The 19,764-nt window shown below is 40.8% G+C and overlaps 1 protein-coding gene across 1 annotated transcript in view; it reads right to left on the reverse strand.

Annotated features, from left to right (window-relative positions):
* The window catches only part of FRAS1 (Fraser extracellular matrix complex subunit 1), a 483,930-nt gene that overhangs the window by 204,436 nt on the left and 259,730 nt on the right, over nt 1–19,764 (reverse strand). Inside the window, exons 21-23 of the mRNA XM_017876598.1 lie at nt 6,699–6,848; nt 6,319–6,465; nt 363–509 (exon numbers count right to left, since the gene is read on the reverse strand). Of these exons, the coding sequence (XP_017732087.1) occupies nt 363–509; nt 6,319–6,465; nt 6,699–6,848 (444 nt within the window). The remainder of the gene's footprint in view (nt 1–362; nt 510–6,318; nt 6,466–6,698; nt 6,849–19,764) is intronic.

Below are 19,764 nucleotides of genomic sequence, written 5' to 3' on the forward strand. Positions count from 1 at the left end.
AAATATTCTAATTTTTAAAAGGTGAATAATTAAAGATTTTAAAGCATTGAAACATTAGGCCGACCAAAGAAAACATGTCTATGGGCCAAATATAACCTGAGGATTTACAATTTGCCACCTCTAGTCTTGTTATCAAAATGTGGTACAACGTCTGACACAAGAAGGTGCTCAAAATACATGCTTAATAAGTAAATCAAGGAGTGAATAAATGAACCTATACATACCTACACAATTGTTGCTATCATCAGAGACAGTCAAAATATATGATGACTGGTGTTTTCTCAATATGGAAAACTAGACATCAGTAGTAAAGGGGTATCACTGAGTAAAAGAATCTTTACACAATTCAGGAAGAGCTTTACCTTTGCACCTGTTGGTGGAGAAGTCAAGATAGTACTGTGGGGCACAGTTCTCGTACTGACATTCCCCAAAGAGCAGAACCTTGTTTGGATCTCGGCAGGAGGTACAGCTGGCCTGTGAATCACAGCTTCCACACTGTGTGTTGCATGCTGAGCAGACAGGAAAAGGAAATGACCGGATGATTACAATTGCAAATACTGAAGCACTGATCAAACCTAGACAGATGTTACATAGGAACAAAGCCTTGCTCCAACCTGCTCCACATTTCATTATGGCTCATAGCCCTCCCCTGTGATCAACAAAAACAGAAAATATTAGTTTCCAAAATAGAAAAGGGTAATATTATTTTACAAAGAATATAAATTGCAAACCCAAGAATGGAAATCCCATATCCAAATTGCTCTGTGATTCAGCAACAGAATTTATGCTTACTCTAAGATCCCTGGAATTACAATTCAGAACTTAAACCTTACTTCTTCAGGAATCAAGCCCCCTTTAGTCCATAATGTAGATTCAGGTTTTTGTGTGATACCAACATTAAAATTAGGCACCAACTTTACTGGGAGCTTGGGAATCCCCATACTTTAAGATGCAAAGGACTTGAAGGTGAACTGGTTGACTGATTTGCCTAGTTACAACTCTTATAAGCCAGTCACGTAACTCTGACATTCAGGGATGATCCCCCAATCTGGTCATGCTTCCATCTTCCCTCATTTAACAACTGGCATTTCTCCATCGACGTAGTTTTTCATGCCAGAAACCTCGGAGTCTATCTTGACACCTCTCTTTCCCCGACTCCTAATCCAATTATTCACTGGATCCTATTTATTCAAACTCCAATATAACTCTCAGAACTTTTCACTTTTTTCCATATCCACAAATGCCAATATTTCTAAGCCATCATCATCCCATGCTGAACTACTATCACAGCCTCCTAATTGGTTTCTCCATCTCCGCTCTGACCCCCTTGCAATCTATTTTCCATGCATCGACCAGAGTGGCTTTTAAAATTCATACAGCTCAGGTTTCCGAGTACACTTTCGCCTTCAAACTCAATGTCGTTTTTCAATCCTGGAAAATTTCCAGCTATCATTTCTGCAAATATTGCTCTTCTACCATTGCCTCCATTCTCTCCACCTGGAAATCCTATTATAACATGCATATTTGAATCCTCTTAATATAATCTCTGAGTCTTTAACTCTTACTCATTCTTCAGTTTCTTCTTCTGGGACCGCTGTTAACTTTCTATTCTAAAACAGACCTTCCATTACAGCATCCTGTACATATTTTTCATGCCATGTATAGCAATTTCCATTTGAGTGATTATTCGATTAACATTTGTATCTTTTAGGCCGCAAACTTCAAGAAAGAAAATAGCAGGTCTATTTTGTTCATTGTAATGTTAGTCAGCACCTAGCTTGTTATCTGTCATATTATAGGTGTTCAATAAACACTTGTTACATAAATGAAATAAAGCTAGATATTGCATAAGATATATACAACCACCAGCATTTCTGTTTCTTTCGGAAATCTTCCCTAAGTATGTGTCAGAGGAAAAGTTCACAGAGAAACCCAGTGAGTTTTAGATCTATATGATATCAAAGTATATGGCACAGTGCAAGAAAACTACCTCCCTGAAAAAAAAAAAAAATCACATGCTATTGTTTCACCTACAAAGAAAGACATTGCTATAAAATATTCATTAGAATATGTATATTGGCAATTTAAGGTCCTGGGAAAATTCTAGACTGGATTTTCAGTTCTAATTATTTTCAATAATTAGAAAAGAATAGTTTAACTGTTGTAAACTTAGGTGAGACCAAATTTTATCCTTTTTTTTTTGATAGAATTTTATGCATGGTGTATCTTAATTTTGGCAAAGAGTTTGATAGAGATTCCAAAAATAAACTTGTGAATACAAAAATGAAGACCTACTAGTTGTAAGTGGATTTGAACGTGGTTGAAAAGCATACTCAAAATGTGATCAGCAAATCTTTATAACTGATAAAAATAGTGTCCACAGTAGAGTATCACATTAATCAAACCTTAAATTCTTGCTTGATCAATATTTTTATCCATGACTTTAATGGAAACAAAGAAACCATGTCAATAATATTTAAATACACCACATGCACCTATATAGGAAACATACATATAAGTTTCACCAGCTGGAAGAACAACAGGTCAGTTACCTTAACCAGTTGAAATCATGAACCTACAGTAATCAAGTGAAATAAGCAGAACTCTAAGAAAAGTCCCGCATTTATGTTCTAAAACCAACTGTACAAATACAGAATGAAGAAGACCTGCTTAGAAAGCAGTTGCTATGGAAAAAATATCTAAGATTTTTAGTCAATAACAGGCCTGATAGTAACCAAAAATGTGATATGCAACGTAAGGTCAGCTGGTTCTCCTTTCTTGACATAGAGCTGCAAAATGAGGTCCCCGAATGCCAGTTTCCCAGCCAGGGGTCAAGGCCAATTCCTTGCCCTAGTGTCTGAGGGTTTCCTATGACTTACTTCCACCTGCGTCTGTGTTTCTGAATCTTTTTTCTTCTTTTTTGAGACAGTTCTCACTCTGTCACCCTGTTACCCAGGCTGGAGTGTGGTGGCATGAACACAGCTCACTGTAGCCTCTACCTCCTGGGCTCAAGCAATCCTCCCGCTTCAGATTCTCATATTGCTGGGCCCACAGGCACATGCCGCCACCATGTCCAGCTTATTTTTTAACTTTTTCTAGAGACAGGATCTCACTTTTTTGCCCAGGCTGGTCTCAAACTCCTGGCCGCAAATGATCCTCCCACCGTGCCCTCCCAAAGAGCTGGGATTACAGGTGTGAGCCACTGTGCCCGGCCTGAATCTTTGCACAGAGTACTCATCCACCCTTGGAACCTTGATGTATACCTCAGCCCCTTCACTCACTTCTAAAAGAAATGGATTCATGCTGAGCATTTTGGATACCTGGAAGACTTTATGGAGGATTTGGAGGGGCATGGTAGTGTCACATTGAGAAACAGGTGGCTTCAAGGACTTCTTCCTCTTACCCTTTCCAAAGTAATGAGTAAATGGCTTACCCTGTCTGACACAGAGCAGTTCTGTAGATACCAACGTCCCTCGGGTTCTCAGCTTCCATGGTATTACATTCAGACCCCATAAAGTACTTACTAGTCCTGACGCAGACATCTTGGTGTAGCCACACCTGGAGTAGCAGGGGTAGTTCTCTGAGGTCAGTGACCCCTATAGCAAATGCAGGAGGACGGTGAAAAAGGTGGCAGAGTGCACCAGAAATCAGTGAGGGAAGCTGGGATGTCCAGTAACCATGACAACTGCGATGTGCTGTAAGGAGTGAGGGACCTCACAGTGTAGGGGTTCAATCACCTTCTTAAACAGACCTGTTTTCTGCTATAAGTCTAAGAAATAGTCATTCACTCCTGCTTCAATACTCCATTGGCTCTAGGTCTACATGGCACAGAGATATCCAAGTGGGGAATGATAGTTAATTTCACACTTTGGAAAGTAATTGTGTGAATGAAGGAAGAAGCTTATTCTATATCATTTTGGAGGCAAGTTTTAGGGCCAATTAAAAACAACTGTCCGGCAACTCCAGCTCCCCAGCAGTGGAACAGGCTTTCTTCTGTGGAAGTCTGTGGAGGTGAGTGAGAAAGAGTCTTTGCACTGGTGCAAGATTGGCTTGAGTAACTCTGGAATTCTCCTCCAATACCAAAGCACTATGGTTTCAAGTACTCAGAACCTTACGTATCATCTCTTTTTTAAAGTTCCTACCTCAACTGGTGACCCTTAAATTTTTTAATTCAATTAATAGTACATCCTCTCGAAAGATTCCTGTAACTAGAATATCTAGAAAGCTCTCCAGTCCTTACTTCCTTCAATAATTTGGTTATGAATGCCTCCCTTAATATCCCTTAATACTGATTACATTTCCTCAAAAGCCCTTATTGCAGAATTTCTAAAATTGGCAGGCTTATAATTGTCTATAATTATGAGTATTAGAATAGAACATTGTTGAATTTTTTTTTTCTTTGAGACCGAGTCTTGCTCTGTCACCCAGGCTGGAATGCAATGGCACGATCTCAGCTCACTGAAGCCTCTGCCTCCCAGGTTCAAGCGATTCACCTGCCTCAGCACCCCCCGAGTAGCCGGAATGACAGGTATGCACCACCATGCCCTGCTAGTTTTTTTGTATTTTTAGTAGAGATGGGGTTTCACCATGTGGCCAGGCTGTTTTTGTTTTTTGGTGTTTTTTTTAACCTACTAGAAACTCAAATATCCCAACGTAGGAGCATACTTTTTCAATCTTAGAATGAAATTTAAGGACTAAACTTAGGAAATTCTTAATCCAACTGAAATATTCTATGACATTCTATTTACATGGGATGATAGCAAATGTGTTTGTGCAGAGGCCACCCTGCACCAAGACAAAAACTTCCCAGAAGAGAACTATTTCAATGCAATGTATTTTTGTTACCTATACTTCATACAATGGATTCTATTTTTTCTTTTGAACTTTTATTTCTGTGATTCCAGTGCTGTGAAGAGCCTCATAAATCTAAGTCACTATTTCTCCACCAACACTCTCTTGCTCTTGAATAGAACATGGAAGTATTTCATTCCTGTCTCTTGTATTACAGAATCTACAGATTCTGGCAGACAGTTGATACATACAAAGCAAAGTTTTTGTTACAAAAGCAATCTTCCCACTGGTCCAAAAAAATTTGTTTTTAGATCTCCAGTACCTCCACAGATGATGCAAAAGGGTGAGTTCCATATAACTAATGCAAATCTTTGCAAGGATCTCAATAAACTAACAGTAATATCTATCATCCTATCTATAAAATAGAAATATCTTTACTACTTTATTTGCCTCTCATTTTAGATGATGATGATAAAAACAAAACAATGGTTAATCAATTCTGACAACTTATCCTCCACTATGGTCTATATTAAATGTAACAACAATAGGATGTAGGTATTTTTATAATCTTCCTTTCACACACACAAAAAAGAAACTGAGGCCTATGGTTAATTGGCTTGTTCAAGGTCATAAAGCTCTAAGTAGCAGTTAGGATTTGAACTTCAGTTCTCTGACTCTAGAGCCCACTCTCCTAACCACTACTGCACAATTCCTTCAGCAATTCTAGGTATCCCCTAGAACACACAACTGAAATATCACCACTATATTTGTTAATTGTCGTTTTCAAAAGTATAACAATTTTTCGTTTTTGCAAATGACACTTTGGTGCCTGAGATAAAATAAGCGGCATCAGCCTATCATAAATGTTCCTTCATCTATGAAGGATATCTTATTTTTTTTTTCAGAGAGATTTACCCATTCCCTAATAGAATATCCTAACTCTTTGTTTGTGCCTAACTCAAGGTAATTCATCATATCCTGACTTACTTGAGAAATAAGACATCTATACAAGTAACTCCCATACAAGTCCAAATAACTACTGTTTAGGCAGAAATGGATATTTCCAGCATGCAAAGCCTGTACACTGTCAATATTCACAAATACATGTAGAAAACAAATTCAATCCAGAGAAGTGCTTAGTCCACCGACTGTGTACTAAAGCAAGTTCCACTCTCTGCCTACGGTCATAGAATGGGATTGCTGAGAAAAACTATAAAGATGAAACAAACTAACACTTTTATTTTTTAAATGAGATAACCTGGACAGAGGAGTTAATAATCTGCCCAAGATCACACAGCTGGCACTTACAGAAGAGACCCTACCGCCAAGCCTAGCACTTTTGATTAGGCCAATATCTGAGCTACAATCTGTTAATGGCAACCTTATTGCCTTTGTAGATTGGATTTCTTCCTTTTATAAAAATAAAGGCTATCAGGTGAGAAGATGGAAGAACCTCACATTTCTTTCAATGGCTTCAGAAAGGCAGGAAAGGAAGGAAAGGAGAGAAGGTTCATTGGAAAAACCTACGCTGGCAAACGTGATCGTCATCCAGATAGTGCCCAGGGAAGCAGGTGGTGCTGCAGGTGCCAGTGTGGGACAGCACGAGGTTGGTGTCACATGAGGAGCAGGAGAAAGGTCCTCTGCCCTGGCAGGTTCTGCACGAGGAGTGACATTCTGCAGAGGAAAAAGAGACATAACAGAAACCATGATGTCAGATTCTCTTCCAAGCAGCATCCCAAGTGTGGGTAATAAAGTCCCAACATTAAGAACATTGGCAGGTCTGGTTTACAGTCCCATGGCATACTTCCTGCCTCTGCTCTCTCTTAGGAAAGGTCAAGCCTTCCCAGCTACTGCCCAAAGAGAATCTCGGGTAGCAGCTCCAGCTCCTGAGTCCAGCAGTTACTCACTTTTACAAGCTCCTCTCTCTGCATAGTATCCTGAAGGGCAGTCAGGAACACAGTGGTCCCCGAGCAGCAGGTAGCGGGCATTGTGGCACCTCAGGCAGATGCTCCCGGTGTTGTGATCAGCTGCACAGTGCTGGCACAGGGGATGGCAGTCTGGAAGGGGAAGGGGAGCAGAGAGAAGGCATGGGTGTTCATGAGCACAAAGTCTCATCACTGCACAAAGGGCAGAAGAGATTTCAATTACAAACACTGCAGCTGACAGCTGGAGAGTAGCCCAAAGGCAGTGTATATCAGTAAAGTAGAAGCTTGGGACCTGTACAAATTGTGTGTTTGAGGTTTTTAGCAAATGGCCAGGCCCAGCACAGTGACTGAGTTTTCATCCCTTTCCAACGGAATGACCTTTAGATACGAGGGTGCCACGTGATAGATACTTGCTAGGAGTATAGAGAGAACTTCCTGACTAACAGAAGCAGTAAGATCAATACTATCAATATCTCCCCTGGGGGTCTGAGACTGGAGTGCAGCTTCCCCCACCCCCTTCACAGTAATAGAGGCAGGAGGCAGAGAAATTCTAGGAGGACAGGACAGGTCCTTGGTGAAGCCCCATCTTCACATAAAACAACAACAACAAAAAACAGCCTGAAACCCATGACAGAAAGTCCAAAGTAAGAACTTCTGTTCCTCTTTGCCCACCCTCTCCCAATTGGTTCTTTCTGAATCATGCCTTTTTACCAATTGAATGTTGCTTTTTCCAAAACTACCTATGGCATGCCTCACCCCCATCCTGTGCCCATAAAGACCCCAGACTCAGTCAGTAGTGGGGAGACAGCCTGACTTTGGGGAAGAGACAACCTGATTTTGGGGGAAGACGACCTGTCCTTCTCGTCCCCTCTCCAGCTCCCCTCTCTTCTGAGAAATGTTTTCATCACTCAATAAAATTCTCCACTTTTACCATCATTCAATTTTCTGTGTAACCCCATTCTTCTTCAACACTGGACAAGAGCTTGGGGCCCACCAAGTGCTGGTACCCAGAAAAGGCTGTCACACCAGCCCTTTGCCCTCACCAGCAGAGGGCAACTGCCTCAGCAACAAGGCAAGAGGCCAAATGAGCTGCTAACACACCACCATCTGTCAGACTGCAGATGGCGAAACTAAAAGAGCACTATAACACCGCTTCTGGGGCTTCAGGGTCATGGGTACCCTCACCTGGATGCCACCACGTTTCCCTTGAGGTGACATGCCTGGTTTGGCTGCAGGCCCCCCATGGCACTTGCTCTTGTGTCAGTGCCCCGAGAGGCCAGCTGGATCCTGCACTCACTAACTCACATGTTTCTCCCACAAGGGGCTGAGCACAGCAGGCTGAGCAGATGAGGCGCCGCTGCCATGAGTCCGGCAAAGAAGCTGAGAAAAATTCTGCATCAACAGGGCACCTGAGCCCTCTGCAAGGCTCCTTGTCACAGATTTGGCCTTCCGGAGTCAGTATACCAGTCTCAGCCTTCAGTATGAATGGACTGGGGTGAGTAAATAATTGGATTGAGTTGCTGGAATATTTTGATCTTTAGAGACAAAGTTATGAAGAAGAGTTGTGAGTTGAAAACTCATTTTTATGACCCGATACATAGTGCATAGTAGCTCTGTAATGCCAGTTGGGATTAAAGCTATAAAACAAATTATTTTGTCCAGACAGCACTGTCTCTTGTTCTCATTCACATGATAGTCATTCTTTAATAAAGAACTTGATTGTGTTCAGCTTCCTTTGTAGGTGAAAACTTCCTGCTTTCAAGTGGTAATTACTCTATAAGTCCCATTTATCATCCTTTATCCCAAAGGCAGGAGAAAACCCACAAATCTCAATTTACCCACCTAAACTGAAAAAGGAGTAAGATCTAGAAAAAAGAAAAGAAAGAGTTCTGGTTATGGGGCCTTCCCATCTTCCCCTGTAGGATTCAAAGCATTTCTTTGTACTCGCTAATGCACCACCCATGGCCTCAAAATGTCTTGTTTCATCTCAAGGCTTGTAGTAGAGACTGTGATTTCTAGCAAAATCCATGTTGGTAAAACAGATTCCTGCCCCTGAAATCTGTTAAAAACAGGTCTTTCTCTGTACACTGTTGTTGATCCTAACTGTTGATCATCTGGATGTGTTCCCTGCACATGAAGCAGATCTCCCTTTCATGTCCAGTGCCCACTCATCCACATGAGAACCCTTCAGAGGACCTTCATAGTCATCCCAGAAGTTAAGCCACAGAAGTCTGACTCAAAAATGCTGAATCTTTTGGCAGCATACAAACTAACAGTCCCCAACCTTTCTCTGAACTTTGGGAGTTACAAATTACAAGCAGCCTTATGCCAATATTAGGAACAATTCATGATATCCTGAGAGCCAAATTAATCCTCATTTCAGTCCTTCAGTAAACTACAAAGGAAATTATGACTGCATTGAGGGAAATACGAGAAGGAGGCTACTTTCCCCAGATTTGGTGTATGGTTTCCACATAATGCCAAGCCCTTTGCTCTCTCTTCCCTACGCCTTCCTCACAGTGCCAGGAGCACAATCCCAGTTGTGCAAAGGGAAATTTAAAAAGCTTCAAAAGTTGCAAGAGCAAATGAAGGTGATAGTGTTTTATGATTACCTTAACAAGTGGGTAAATGTTAGGATTGGAAACCTAGGAAACACTACAGATTCAAGGCTCCGTTATTTGAAAAGTTATGGCCTATCCTCTTTAAAGCAATTTCTTCCAGAGCTTTCTGAACTTGGGCATGCATCAACAAGATCTGCAGGTGTTCAGTGGTCTAAAGACTAGTTGCATCTAACAGATGCTTTCTCTAGCATGCAATTAGAGAAACATAAAAGAATAATCACCCAGGGGATGCTTTCAAGAGAAAGTAAGCAGACTCCTGTAGTATTTTGTGGGTACAACAAATAAGTATTTATGGATTTATCTGATCTTGGGATCTCTGTTTAAATAAGGAGTGTAACGTGTGTTAATTATTCTAAAGGAAACTGGAGCCAGGTTGTGGACATTCCTTCCCCCACACCCAGCAGTGCTTTTAAACCCTTATTACTCTTCTGAAGTCACTACCCCACTGTGCCCACCCATTCATGTCTTCTCAGGTGATCTCATCTACATCATTAAGCAGAGCATCCTGCATTCATTCCTTTCAACCTCAAAACGCCTATCTATTCCTGTTTTTATTTCATTTCCTCCCTTCTCCCAGGATAAAATGGCTAATGCCTACACCTATATTCTTGATCCAATTTTCAATATTATTCCACCTGTTTTCCCCTATCTCTCTTTTCAGCCTCAACTTCCAACCATGCTCTCCATTGCCTACTGTCCTAAAAACTTTTCTCTACAAACAACTCATCTCTTGCCTTCCCTTAACTACCCAGCTTCCTTGCCCCTCTAACTCCTCACTTCATTGTTATCTGTTTTCAAAATATTTTACTGTGGTATTGCTCTTGAAACGGTCTCTGATGGCCTCTTAAGGACCAGATCTAATGGCCTCCTCTAATTCCTTATCCTACCTGAAATCTCTGCAACACAAGGCACTGTCGACCAGGCAGCCTTTCCCGTTAAAACTCTCTCCTCTCAGCCTGAGTGACACAGGTGCTTTTCTTGGCTGGGTTCTCTTTCTGTGCCTCTGACGACTTATAAATATACAGGTTCCTTACAGCCTTTAACTTTTTCTATCCTCCTAATCAAGTCTCTGGAGATCTTAAACCAGACATGGTTGTTTGGTAGATTTGGGTACACAGACGCCAGAAATCAATGGAAAGGTCTGAAGAGTTTCAGAAACTCTGAAATTACTCAGGGCCTCTGCTTCCTTCCACAGCTCCATGTTAAGCCATAAGAAGGCATCCGATCAGTCCCCAGACATATATTGCATGATGCAGTGAGTGCTCAGAGTCAATGGAGAAATCAGTACACGACACCTGAAAATACAAAACGATCAACTCCAAGTTGACCAACACATCACATTTATCCAAGTTAGTTTATAGTTTTACCTCACACAGGAGATTATAAACACTCAAGTGTGGAAAGTTAAACTATCTAACTCTTTTTGTTCACTACCTGTATTCATTCTATGGTTTAAAAAGTCATGCTGAACACCCGATCCTGTGAATAGACTCATTCCAAAGCAACAACCTGAGTGGGACCCATGTTAATCCACTCATGCAAACTTTCCTTCCCAGCTCCATCATATGCAATCCCCCAACAGAAGGCCAATTATATAATTAGGCTCTCAAGGTTGGTTGACTGATTTTTATTAAATCGAGCTGAAAAGAATAATAAGTCCCCAAAACCTAGGGAACACTTTTGTCGTCAGAGGCTTGAAGTCAAAATCTCTTTGTAGGAGAGAGTTTCTTGGGAGACCTCAAAATGAGTAACGATCTGCACGGACAGAAGCCAGAAATCAGAGCAACAAGGGCTTGAGGATTAATACCAATGTTCTGACTTACAACCAGAAAAGTATAGTTCCCTAAGGCAGACTACAAAACTCAGGCAAGACAGGCTATGAGTAGCCGGTCCCACAGGGCACCACCTGCGAGCAGGCTTCAGGTACAAGTCCAGGACTGCTGTGATCTACACAGAAGAGCTGAGCAGGTTCAGACAGGGATCTAAGGGTTTTATTTTCTGACTACAAAGTAAGCCACGGAAGAGAGGAAACATGAAAATATTTTACAAAGTATAAATAATCATAAAATCACCCTAAGCATGGTTTTCGGGGTCAATAACTACTAACACTGACATTTTTTTTTTTAGTGCTTTCTCTATACAATTTTATATACAGAGATTTTTACATAGATTAGATTAAATGTGGGCATTATAGTACCTTTTTTACTCAATTTCATCAGCATTCCCACATGTCATTAGGGACTCTGTAAACATCATTTTTAGCAGCTACATCATATTCCAGTATTAAGTAAGCAAACAAGAAAATCATTTTCTTACAGTTTGAACATTTACTTACAATTTGTCTCCATTTTTATAATTAAGGCTATGATAACATTTTTGTGCATAAATCTTTGTCTGCATCTCAGATTATTTCCTAAAGGACAATGTCAAAAGGGTACAATTCATATTATTATTACAGTTTACATTTACTGAGCTCTGAATATACATTGGGCAAAATATTAATTATTATAAACACATAATTTCACTTGAAGAGAAAAAGTAGGCAATGTTACTATCCCCATTTTATAAATGAGGAAACTGAGACCTGAAAGGTTAAGTCATTTGCTTTACATATATCATAAACAGACTAAGTCCAGAGCATACACTTTTAAGCACTACAAGCATGAAAAAATTTAAAATTCTTAATTGATATTATAAATTTCATTCCAGAAAGTTCCTATTGATGTATAATTCAAGAGCTATTTATGAGACTGTTTCATCCTAATTTTGCCAGCACTAAAAAATTTAAAAATGGTAAACCAATCTTGGTTAAATTGGTTGGTGAAAATTGGGGCTATGTCATTGTTTTACTTCATATTTCTTTTATTATAATCGAGGTTGAGTATGAAAAACATTTTTTTTCATCGAAACAATGAAAACATTCCAATGGCTACGATACTCCTACAATTTTCAGCATGGTGGGGGAAATGATTCTGGATATATCATTTTAATTGAGTATTTAAGATGCACAATCAAAGAATAAACTGAGGTATCAATCAGTGAGTCCCTTCCTCATCCACTGTCACTATCCCCCATTGGACCAGGAAGTATGGGGTTATCATGTGTTCCCGAAGTTATCAAAATCAGATCTACAAAGACACTATACTTATAGAACCCAGGGCACAGAAGATAGAAAGAAAAATGGTCTTTTTTTGTTTGGTAAGACAAGGTGTCCCTCTGTTGCCCACACTGGAGTACAGTGGCAAAATCATAGCTCACTGAAACCTCGAACTCAGGGCTCTAGGATCCTCCTGCTTCAGTCTCTTGAGTAGCTGGACCTATAGGTGTGTACCACTGGATCCACCTAATCCTTTTATTTTTCATGCAGACAGGAGTCTCACTATATTGCCCAGACTGGTGTCAAACTCCTGGCCTCAAGCAATCTTCCCTCCTTGGCTTCCCAAAGTGATGGGATTACAGGTATGAGCCACCTCACCTGGCCGAAAAAGTTCTTGAATGTGCATTGGAACTAATAGACCCACGCCCTCCCCGATCAACACAACCCCTACACTCTCCATCTCCCTACCCCAACCTAAAAACCTTCAAACTGAAGGGGAAGAAAAAGCAGAGACACCACTCCCTTTGCTCCTGCCTGCCCCTCTTATAGAACAGGTTGGAAGTAACCCAGTAGAATGTTTGAGTCCAATAGTAGAGTGGACTTGGGCTATGTTTCTTGCCTTAAAGAGGGCTGTCTCCAAATTTTGTCATGGGGACAGTGTGCTGAGCAACCTGAAAACATGGTGGACACTGAGGTGCAGGACTGGCATGAGACTGTTACAAACATCCTGTAGAATGCTACAGGGATAATGATAGGGTGCCATGAAAGTACATAGCAGGGGTACCAACTTAGTCCAGGGGCCAGGGAAGACCTCCCAGAGGAGGCTGAGACAAGAACACTGGTGGCAGTTAGCTGCAAGAGGAGCAGGGCAGGGGGAGAATGTTTGGAAAGGGTTCCAAGAGGAGGGAAAGCTTAGGCAACCCAGCAGTTGAACAGAACAGGATGCCTTCAAGGAACGGAGAAAAGTTCAACATGGCTGGATCTTAAAGAACACACAAAAGAGCCACTCAGACCTGAGCAGGCCAGTTTTGCAAAACATTGTAAGTCATGGAAAGGAGTCTGGATTTTATGGTAAAGGCAATTGGGAATCTCTCTCTCTCTCTCTCTCTCTCTCTCTCTCTCTCTCTCTCTCTCTCTCTGTGTGTGTGTGTGTGTGCGCGCGTGCGTGTGTGTCTTTTTTCAGTTTCTTTACTGAGGTCTCTGTGTTTTTGTTATAGATTTAAATGAGAATGTTTTTTATATGAAAGGCAACTCATGTTAGGAGAAGACATCAAACCAAAGCAGAAAACTAACAATCTAAGAAAACTCTGACATACAGCAGCTCTTGCCATGAAACCCTTGCTGGAGAAGAAAAGCAGGCTCCTTACTGTTCTCTCCCCTACCAGCCTCCTCCCCTCCATTACATCTGCAGAAGCTCCTTTTCTGACAAAAACATCCCTCTACTGAATTGTTCTCAAGGGGCTTATGCTAGAGTAGGCATATTAAGAATTTTATAATGCAAATACATGAAAACTATTGTGACCAGGAATGGAGATCCTTGAGAAGGAAGAAAAACACACTTGTGGTTTTTCTTTGCATGACTGGGGAAGGCCTTGTCACTCATGGACAGTTCTCAAAACTCCTTTTAAAAGGAAAACAAAGTAGAATTTGGCCAAATCAGTGGTACCTGGTAGGTAGCTCCCACACAGTTGTTAGAGGGGGAAAAATAAGTTATTGGAGTAAAAATACTAGGAAATTGTGGAGAATTTGAAGGCCTATGAAAAAGGGCAATATGGGTTGCATTACCTGGTTTTCAAAATCCACTTGAGGTCAGGAGAAAAAGAGCGCTACTCGGGGTGCAGTTGTGACAACTGCCAACTGCCTTGTCAGTTACAATTGGAGATAATAAGGAGAGAGAACTACCCCCATGGCCAGCCAAATGTATTAATTATACAATCTAAACATAATTAAGACGTGGCATGAGCCCCACATCTAGGCACTATGGGAGGTGACTATGTGACCCAATAAACTGCCACGACACCAGTCATTTTACTCACAGTAAAGTCTATGGGCATATTTTCTACAAACCAGTCTGATTTGGAGGCAACTCTTGAATTCTTCTCATTTGGTGGTAACCGTCTGATGAACCCTCTAATTCAGATCTTTGATGGGCCCACATCATAGCAGCACATCTGTCAGAAACTGTGTCCTTACAATGGCAGCGTCCTCAGAGAGACCAACAAATTCCGGGGTGAATTCCCCTTAAATACCCCAGTCTGCCATCCGTGCCTGTTCCTGCCCACAGGTGATATTGAAAACCATTTCACAGGACACAGTAGAGGAAGTGTATATGGTCATTGCTTAACTTGTATCAGACTGCAGTTACTAAAACAAGGGAATTGAATTTCCAACCCATCACTCTAGCAGCTTCTGCAAGGATTAATGTCCCATCCAAAAAACCCCATCTGTGCAGTAAGGCATCTGCATCTGACCTTCCTGCCTGCAATCAAAAAAAGAGAGGCTGACCTCAAATATGTTGAAATAGGGAGCATGTATCTGTCAATTGCTTAAAAACAGTGCCTATTCTGGAGCCTGTCCCTCAGATTCCTCCCGCTACTACTCAGTAAGTAAATTCTTGTTTGTCACTATTGCAATTACAGTAAAGAGTCTTTAAATATACGACTCATTAAGAGTCACAAGGAAAGAAGAGAGGCCCAGGATACATTTACGCTTAGGCTGTTTCAGATTACTGATGTATAATAAGTATGTGAGTTGGGGGTGGGGGCACAGATGGAATTCCAGTTGTTTGTGTATATACCACCTTGCTAATAAAAGTAGTGAATTAGCACCGTAAACAAGCAAATTAATAAACACATTACAAGGCAGCCTGAAAAATGGAGTATTAGCTCCAGCTGGAATAAATGCATTTACTGTTTTTAAGCAAGCAGAAGATTCCATTTGTTTTCTAAATATGCACAGCATATAGACATGCTAGAAATTTAAACAGATAAAAAATTAATATTTTGACTCAGCAGCTGTAGAATCCTCTAATATGTCACCCTGCAGCTGTGAGGAAATTGCATGTGGTCATCACTATATGATGCTTTCTTCAAATCACAAAGGCTCTGCTTCAAGGATCAGTGAGAATTACCCACAATCATGACGGATGGAAGCACATGGCAGTGAAATAATTTATTTCACCTCTTTGGAGCAAAATCAAAAAAGCTTGAAGATATTAAAGTAAATGTGTACTGTCGACACAATGGCTTTGGATGTTGGTTTTATGGAGCAGTGACTCCTCAGCTGATAAATAATGATCTATAAAGACAAATTTAGACACACAGTGAGATTTTTAATAATGTCTTGTCAGTCCATTAGGTTCTTAATGCAACCACATTAAGTGCATTTGGAAGCGGTTAAAATAATCAGCACTTGTAACTGTTCTTCGTCAGGTGAAAAAGAAATGATTTCATGCCAAAACTCAGGGCCTTTAAAGGGCATCGAATTTGAATTCTAATGCCACTTTTAAAATTGATGCGTTTCTGCTTGTGAGATAAGTATGACAGGAATCCAGAAAATAATATACAGATGACAGAAGAAAAAAAACATCCTATCTCTTTCCCTTTTGATCATTACTTTGTGCTCAGTCCACCCGTAAGCTCTTAGAAATCACGTATTCTTTTTAGAGGTTTTGAGTTAGTACAAAAGCTACAAAACAAAACAAAACCAACCAACCAAGTGAGACTTCTTTCTTCAGTGTCTGTGGCTATTGCTTTACTCTTAAAAAACTAACCAAAGAAAACATGACAACAGAATGACCTTCATGATATAGGGCAGTGATTTCTACTTAGTGTTGACAAACTCACCAATGTGTTGGGAAGGCTGCCGTAGGAGCCAAGGAAACAGCTTGAAGTGGGGAGGGTAGGGGGAGGTGGCGAGTGGCAGTGTCAAATGTAAAAGCAAAGCTCTAAGTTTTGGTGCCAGCTTGCACTGCCAACAAGGTGTCAGGAGTATCACTCTTACCATGTATCTTGAAGTTTTGTAGCCAATTTATGTTTTACTCGGTTTAGTTCCACAGTAGAAAACAGTTCACTTCAATTAACATTTATGGCAAGTCAGCTGAGTATGAGGCACTGTGGAAGGTACTATAGGGTTGAATCAGACTTGAATCCTTCTCTCAAGATGCTTAGGGATGGCAAACACACACACACATACACATCCCAAATGCAACAGGTGTCAAGGATCAGAGAATATTTTATCCAAAGTGAATAAGAGGAACTCGACCTTGAGTGTTCATTTGATGTTTGCAGATAGTGCCAGCTGAGGGCATCCTTGTTAGTAGGGAAGAACATGTAACAGCACAGAGGCACACAGGAACGGAGCAGTGTGGCGTGGGGAAGAAAATCAGCATGGCTGGAGCCTTGGACGTTCACAGGGGAACCAAGGAAATCAGGGACCTTGAAAATCAGGGTGAAGGATTTACAGCTAATGCAATGGGCAATGGGAAGGCATTGACAAGTTTTGAGTGTCAAAGAGTGTTTTATAAACCAAAGTTGATATTCAAGAAAGGTCTCCTCCTCCTCCTGGGAAGGACTAGGAGAGCTTTAGTGAGGAAGAGCCTCTAGCAGAAAGAGAAAAACATGTCTGTCATCTGAGAAAGAAGAGCTTGGGGTTTTTGCAGCAGAAACAGAGATATGCTGTATCTATGAGATATGGCAGTGATTCCAATATGGAAGACGAGTTGTAAAGAAGCAAAAGTAACACAATGGTTTTGAATTGTGCCAATTGAAAAATCAGTAGTAGATGGACAAGGAAGTCAAGAGAAGGAAGAAAAGCACCTGTACCAGCACTTTGGGAGGCCGAGACGGGCGGATCACGAGGTCAGGAGATCGAGACCATCCTGGCTAACCCGGTGAAACCCCATCTCTACTAAAAAATACAAAAAATTAGCCGGGCGAGGTGGCGGGCGCCTGTAGTCCCAGCTACTTGGGAGGCTGAGGCAGGAGAATGGCGTAAACCCGGGAGGCGGAGCTTGCAGTGAGCTGAGATCTGGCCACTGCACTCCAGCCTGGGCGACAGAGCGAGACTCCGTCTCAAAAAAAAAAAAAAAAAAAAAAAAAAAAAAAGCACCTGTGGAGGTAGGAGGGATGAAGATGAAGGGTTTTCTTTGGAGATTTCCTGTGATCAGATGTCCAGCAGGAAGAGAGAAATGAGGATCTGGAGGGGATTATCACACGTACTTGGGATGAAATCTAAAGAGAAAATAGAAATGAAGATTTAAGTTGTGAAAGACACAAGGACCCTGGAGGCAAGAAGATGGGGGGAGGAAAAGGAGCAGGAAAAACGAAGAGAAAAGGAGGGAGAGGAATGTGTAAGCAGAAGAGGAAACACCTGACTGGAGAGATCAGCTCAGGAAGGCAGATGGGCTCTGGGACACCGGGGAAGGAGCTCCCCGGGGCAGAATGAGGGAGCTCCTTTCTCAAAGGAAGGAAAAAGAGGTAATAGAAGAGAAAGGTATTTGAGAAGAAAAGATGAGGTTTGTTTGTTTTGTCTTATCAGATAATATAAATCTTCTAAACAAAAAAAGAAAGCAGAGTTGTAGACTGAGAGTGAAGTGAGAGCGTAGGGAGTGCGTGGGAAGGCCATGAGGGTCAAAACCACAAAGCATCAAAAATAAGTGAATACAATGATGTCGAGAAGCAGAGAGAGTCTTATGGAAACTAGATCAGTGATGAAGGCTGATGACACAGCGATCACATATGTGCCCTCTGAAGTGCACTCCTTGGATTCAGAGCCCAGTTCCCGGGCTTACTAGCTGTGACACTTTAGGTAAGTGGGTTAACATCTCTAATCTCATCTCTAATCTTACCTTGGCCTGTAAAATGCAGATGGTACTAATCACAGGACCAAATTCCTGTGCTTGCAGACAGAATTAAGTGACACAATATACGTGACGAACTGGTACACAATGAGTGTTCAATAAACATGAGTTATTATTCCTTATCTGTAGTGGGCCCAATCAGAATTGACATTGATGCTGATGCTCATGTTTGCAATCAATTCACTGTTTTTACCTACTAAAAATAAGCCACAGAAATTCACGGGTGTGTAAAAGCAGGTAAACATAGCCTTAGCAGTTTTGCTACCTTCAGTACTGAAGAAGATAACCTGTAAGTCTCAATTCAGCTGTGTTCTTTCAACATACACTCACAGAAACCTTCCCTGCAATTCAAGCCCTGACTTATAGTTATTAGGAAGAAACAGCAATCCTGACTTCATTGGGAGCTTTTACAAGCTGAAAGCTTACAAGTAAGGTCCTTCTCTCATTATGAAAGCTAAGGAAGGTATTGTTTGGTAAAAGTCACATGAAGAAGAAAATACAGTTTTTTTTATTATTATTTAGGAAGGACTCAATTTAAGCATAGGTCATGTTCTTTTTTCCTGAAAGGAAAAGCTCAAAAAACTAATAAATGCCTTGAAATATTCAATCATCCCTTTGCAGACAGACGGATCTCTTAAATAAAACAAAATTTGGGAGAACAAGGAAGAGACAATCATTGAAAGTTCTGTAGAGAGGGTGGATATGCAATTCATGGTTCAAGCAATAAGAGATAGGGTGACAAGATGAGAAATAAGAAAAGAAAGTGCATTACAAAAAAAGAAGATAAGGAAAATAAAGAAGCAAGTGTTAAAAAAAATAGAAGACACAAGCAAATTGAAAAAAATGCAGAGATAGAAGAACAGGACTAGATGGAATAAAGAGGAAGGTGAAAAAGAAGAGATAAGAACCAAAATATGACTCACACTAAGAAGAAAGATCCTGTTGTGATTATCATACGAGGCATTAGAAAAGGATTAGACATGAGGACAGCTGATTCAAGTCCTTAATTCTACCCAACAGTTCTTGAGGACCATCCAAGTGCTAGCTTGGCACTCTACTGAGTCTTAATTCACCAGTCAACAAAATGGGAATTACTAGCATTTCCAGTTCTTCAGGGGGGCTTCTGGGGATGATTAAAGGAGAAGATCCATGAGAAAATGCTTTGAAAATTATAAAACTTCATAAACACACCATTACTAGTATTAGTAATGACATGAAACACATATCTAATCACAGCTGTAGCCTTGGAAGTCATGGACCAACCAGTAAATCTATCTCCTGCTTTTTACGGCCCAGATCCACAACAGGAAAATGGCCAAGTTAAGTTACTCAAACACAACGGAAAATGACTTAGGCATTAAAAATGACAATTATGTAGATTCTTCCAATATTTGCCAACATATGGAAATATGTCATTTAAAGTGATATTTTAGAGAACAGAACAAAGAAATATAGTAGCTGTTGACTACA

The sequence above is a fragment of the Rhinopithecus bieti genome, unplaced genomic scaffold, assembly GCF_001698545.2.
Source record: "Rhinopithecus bieti isolate Rb0 unplaced genomic scaffold, ASM169854v2 scaffold_8675, whole genome shotgun sequence".
Classification (NCBI taxonomy): domain Eukaryota; kingdom Metazoa; phylum Chordata; class Mammalia; order Primates; family Cercopithecidae; genus Rhinopithecus; species Rhinopithecus bieti.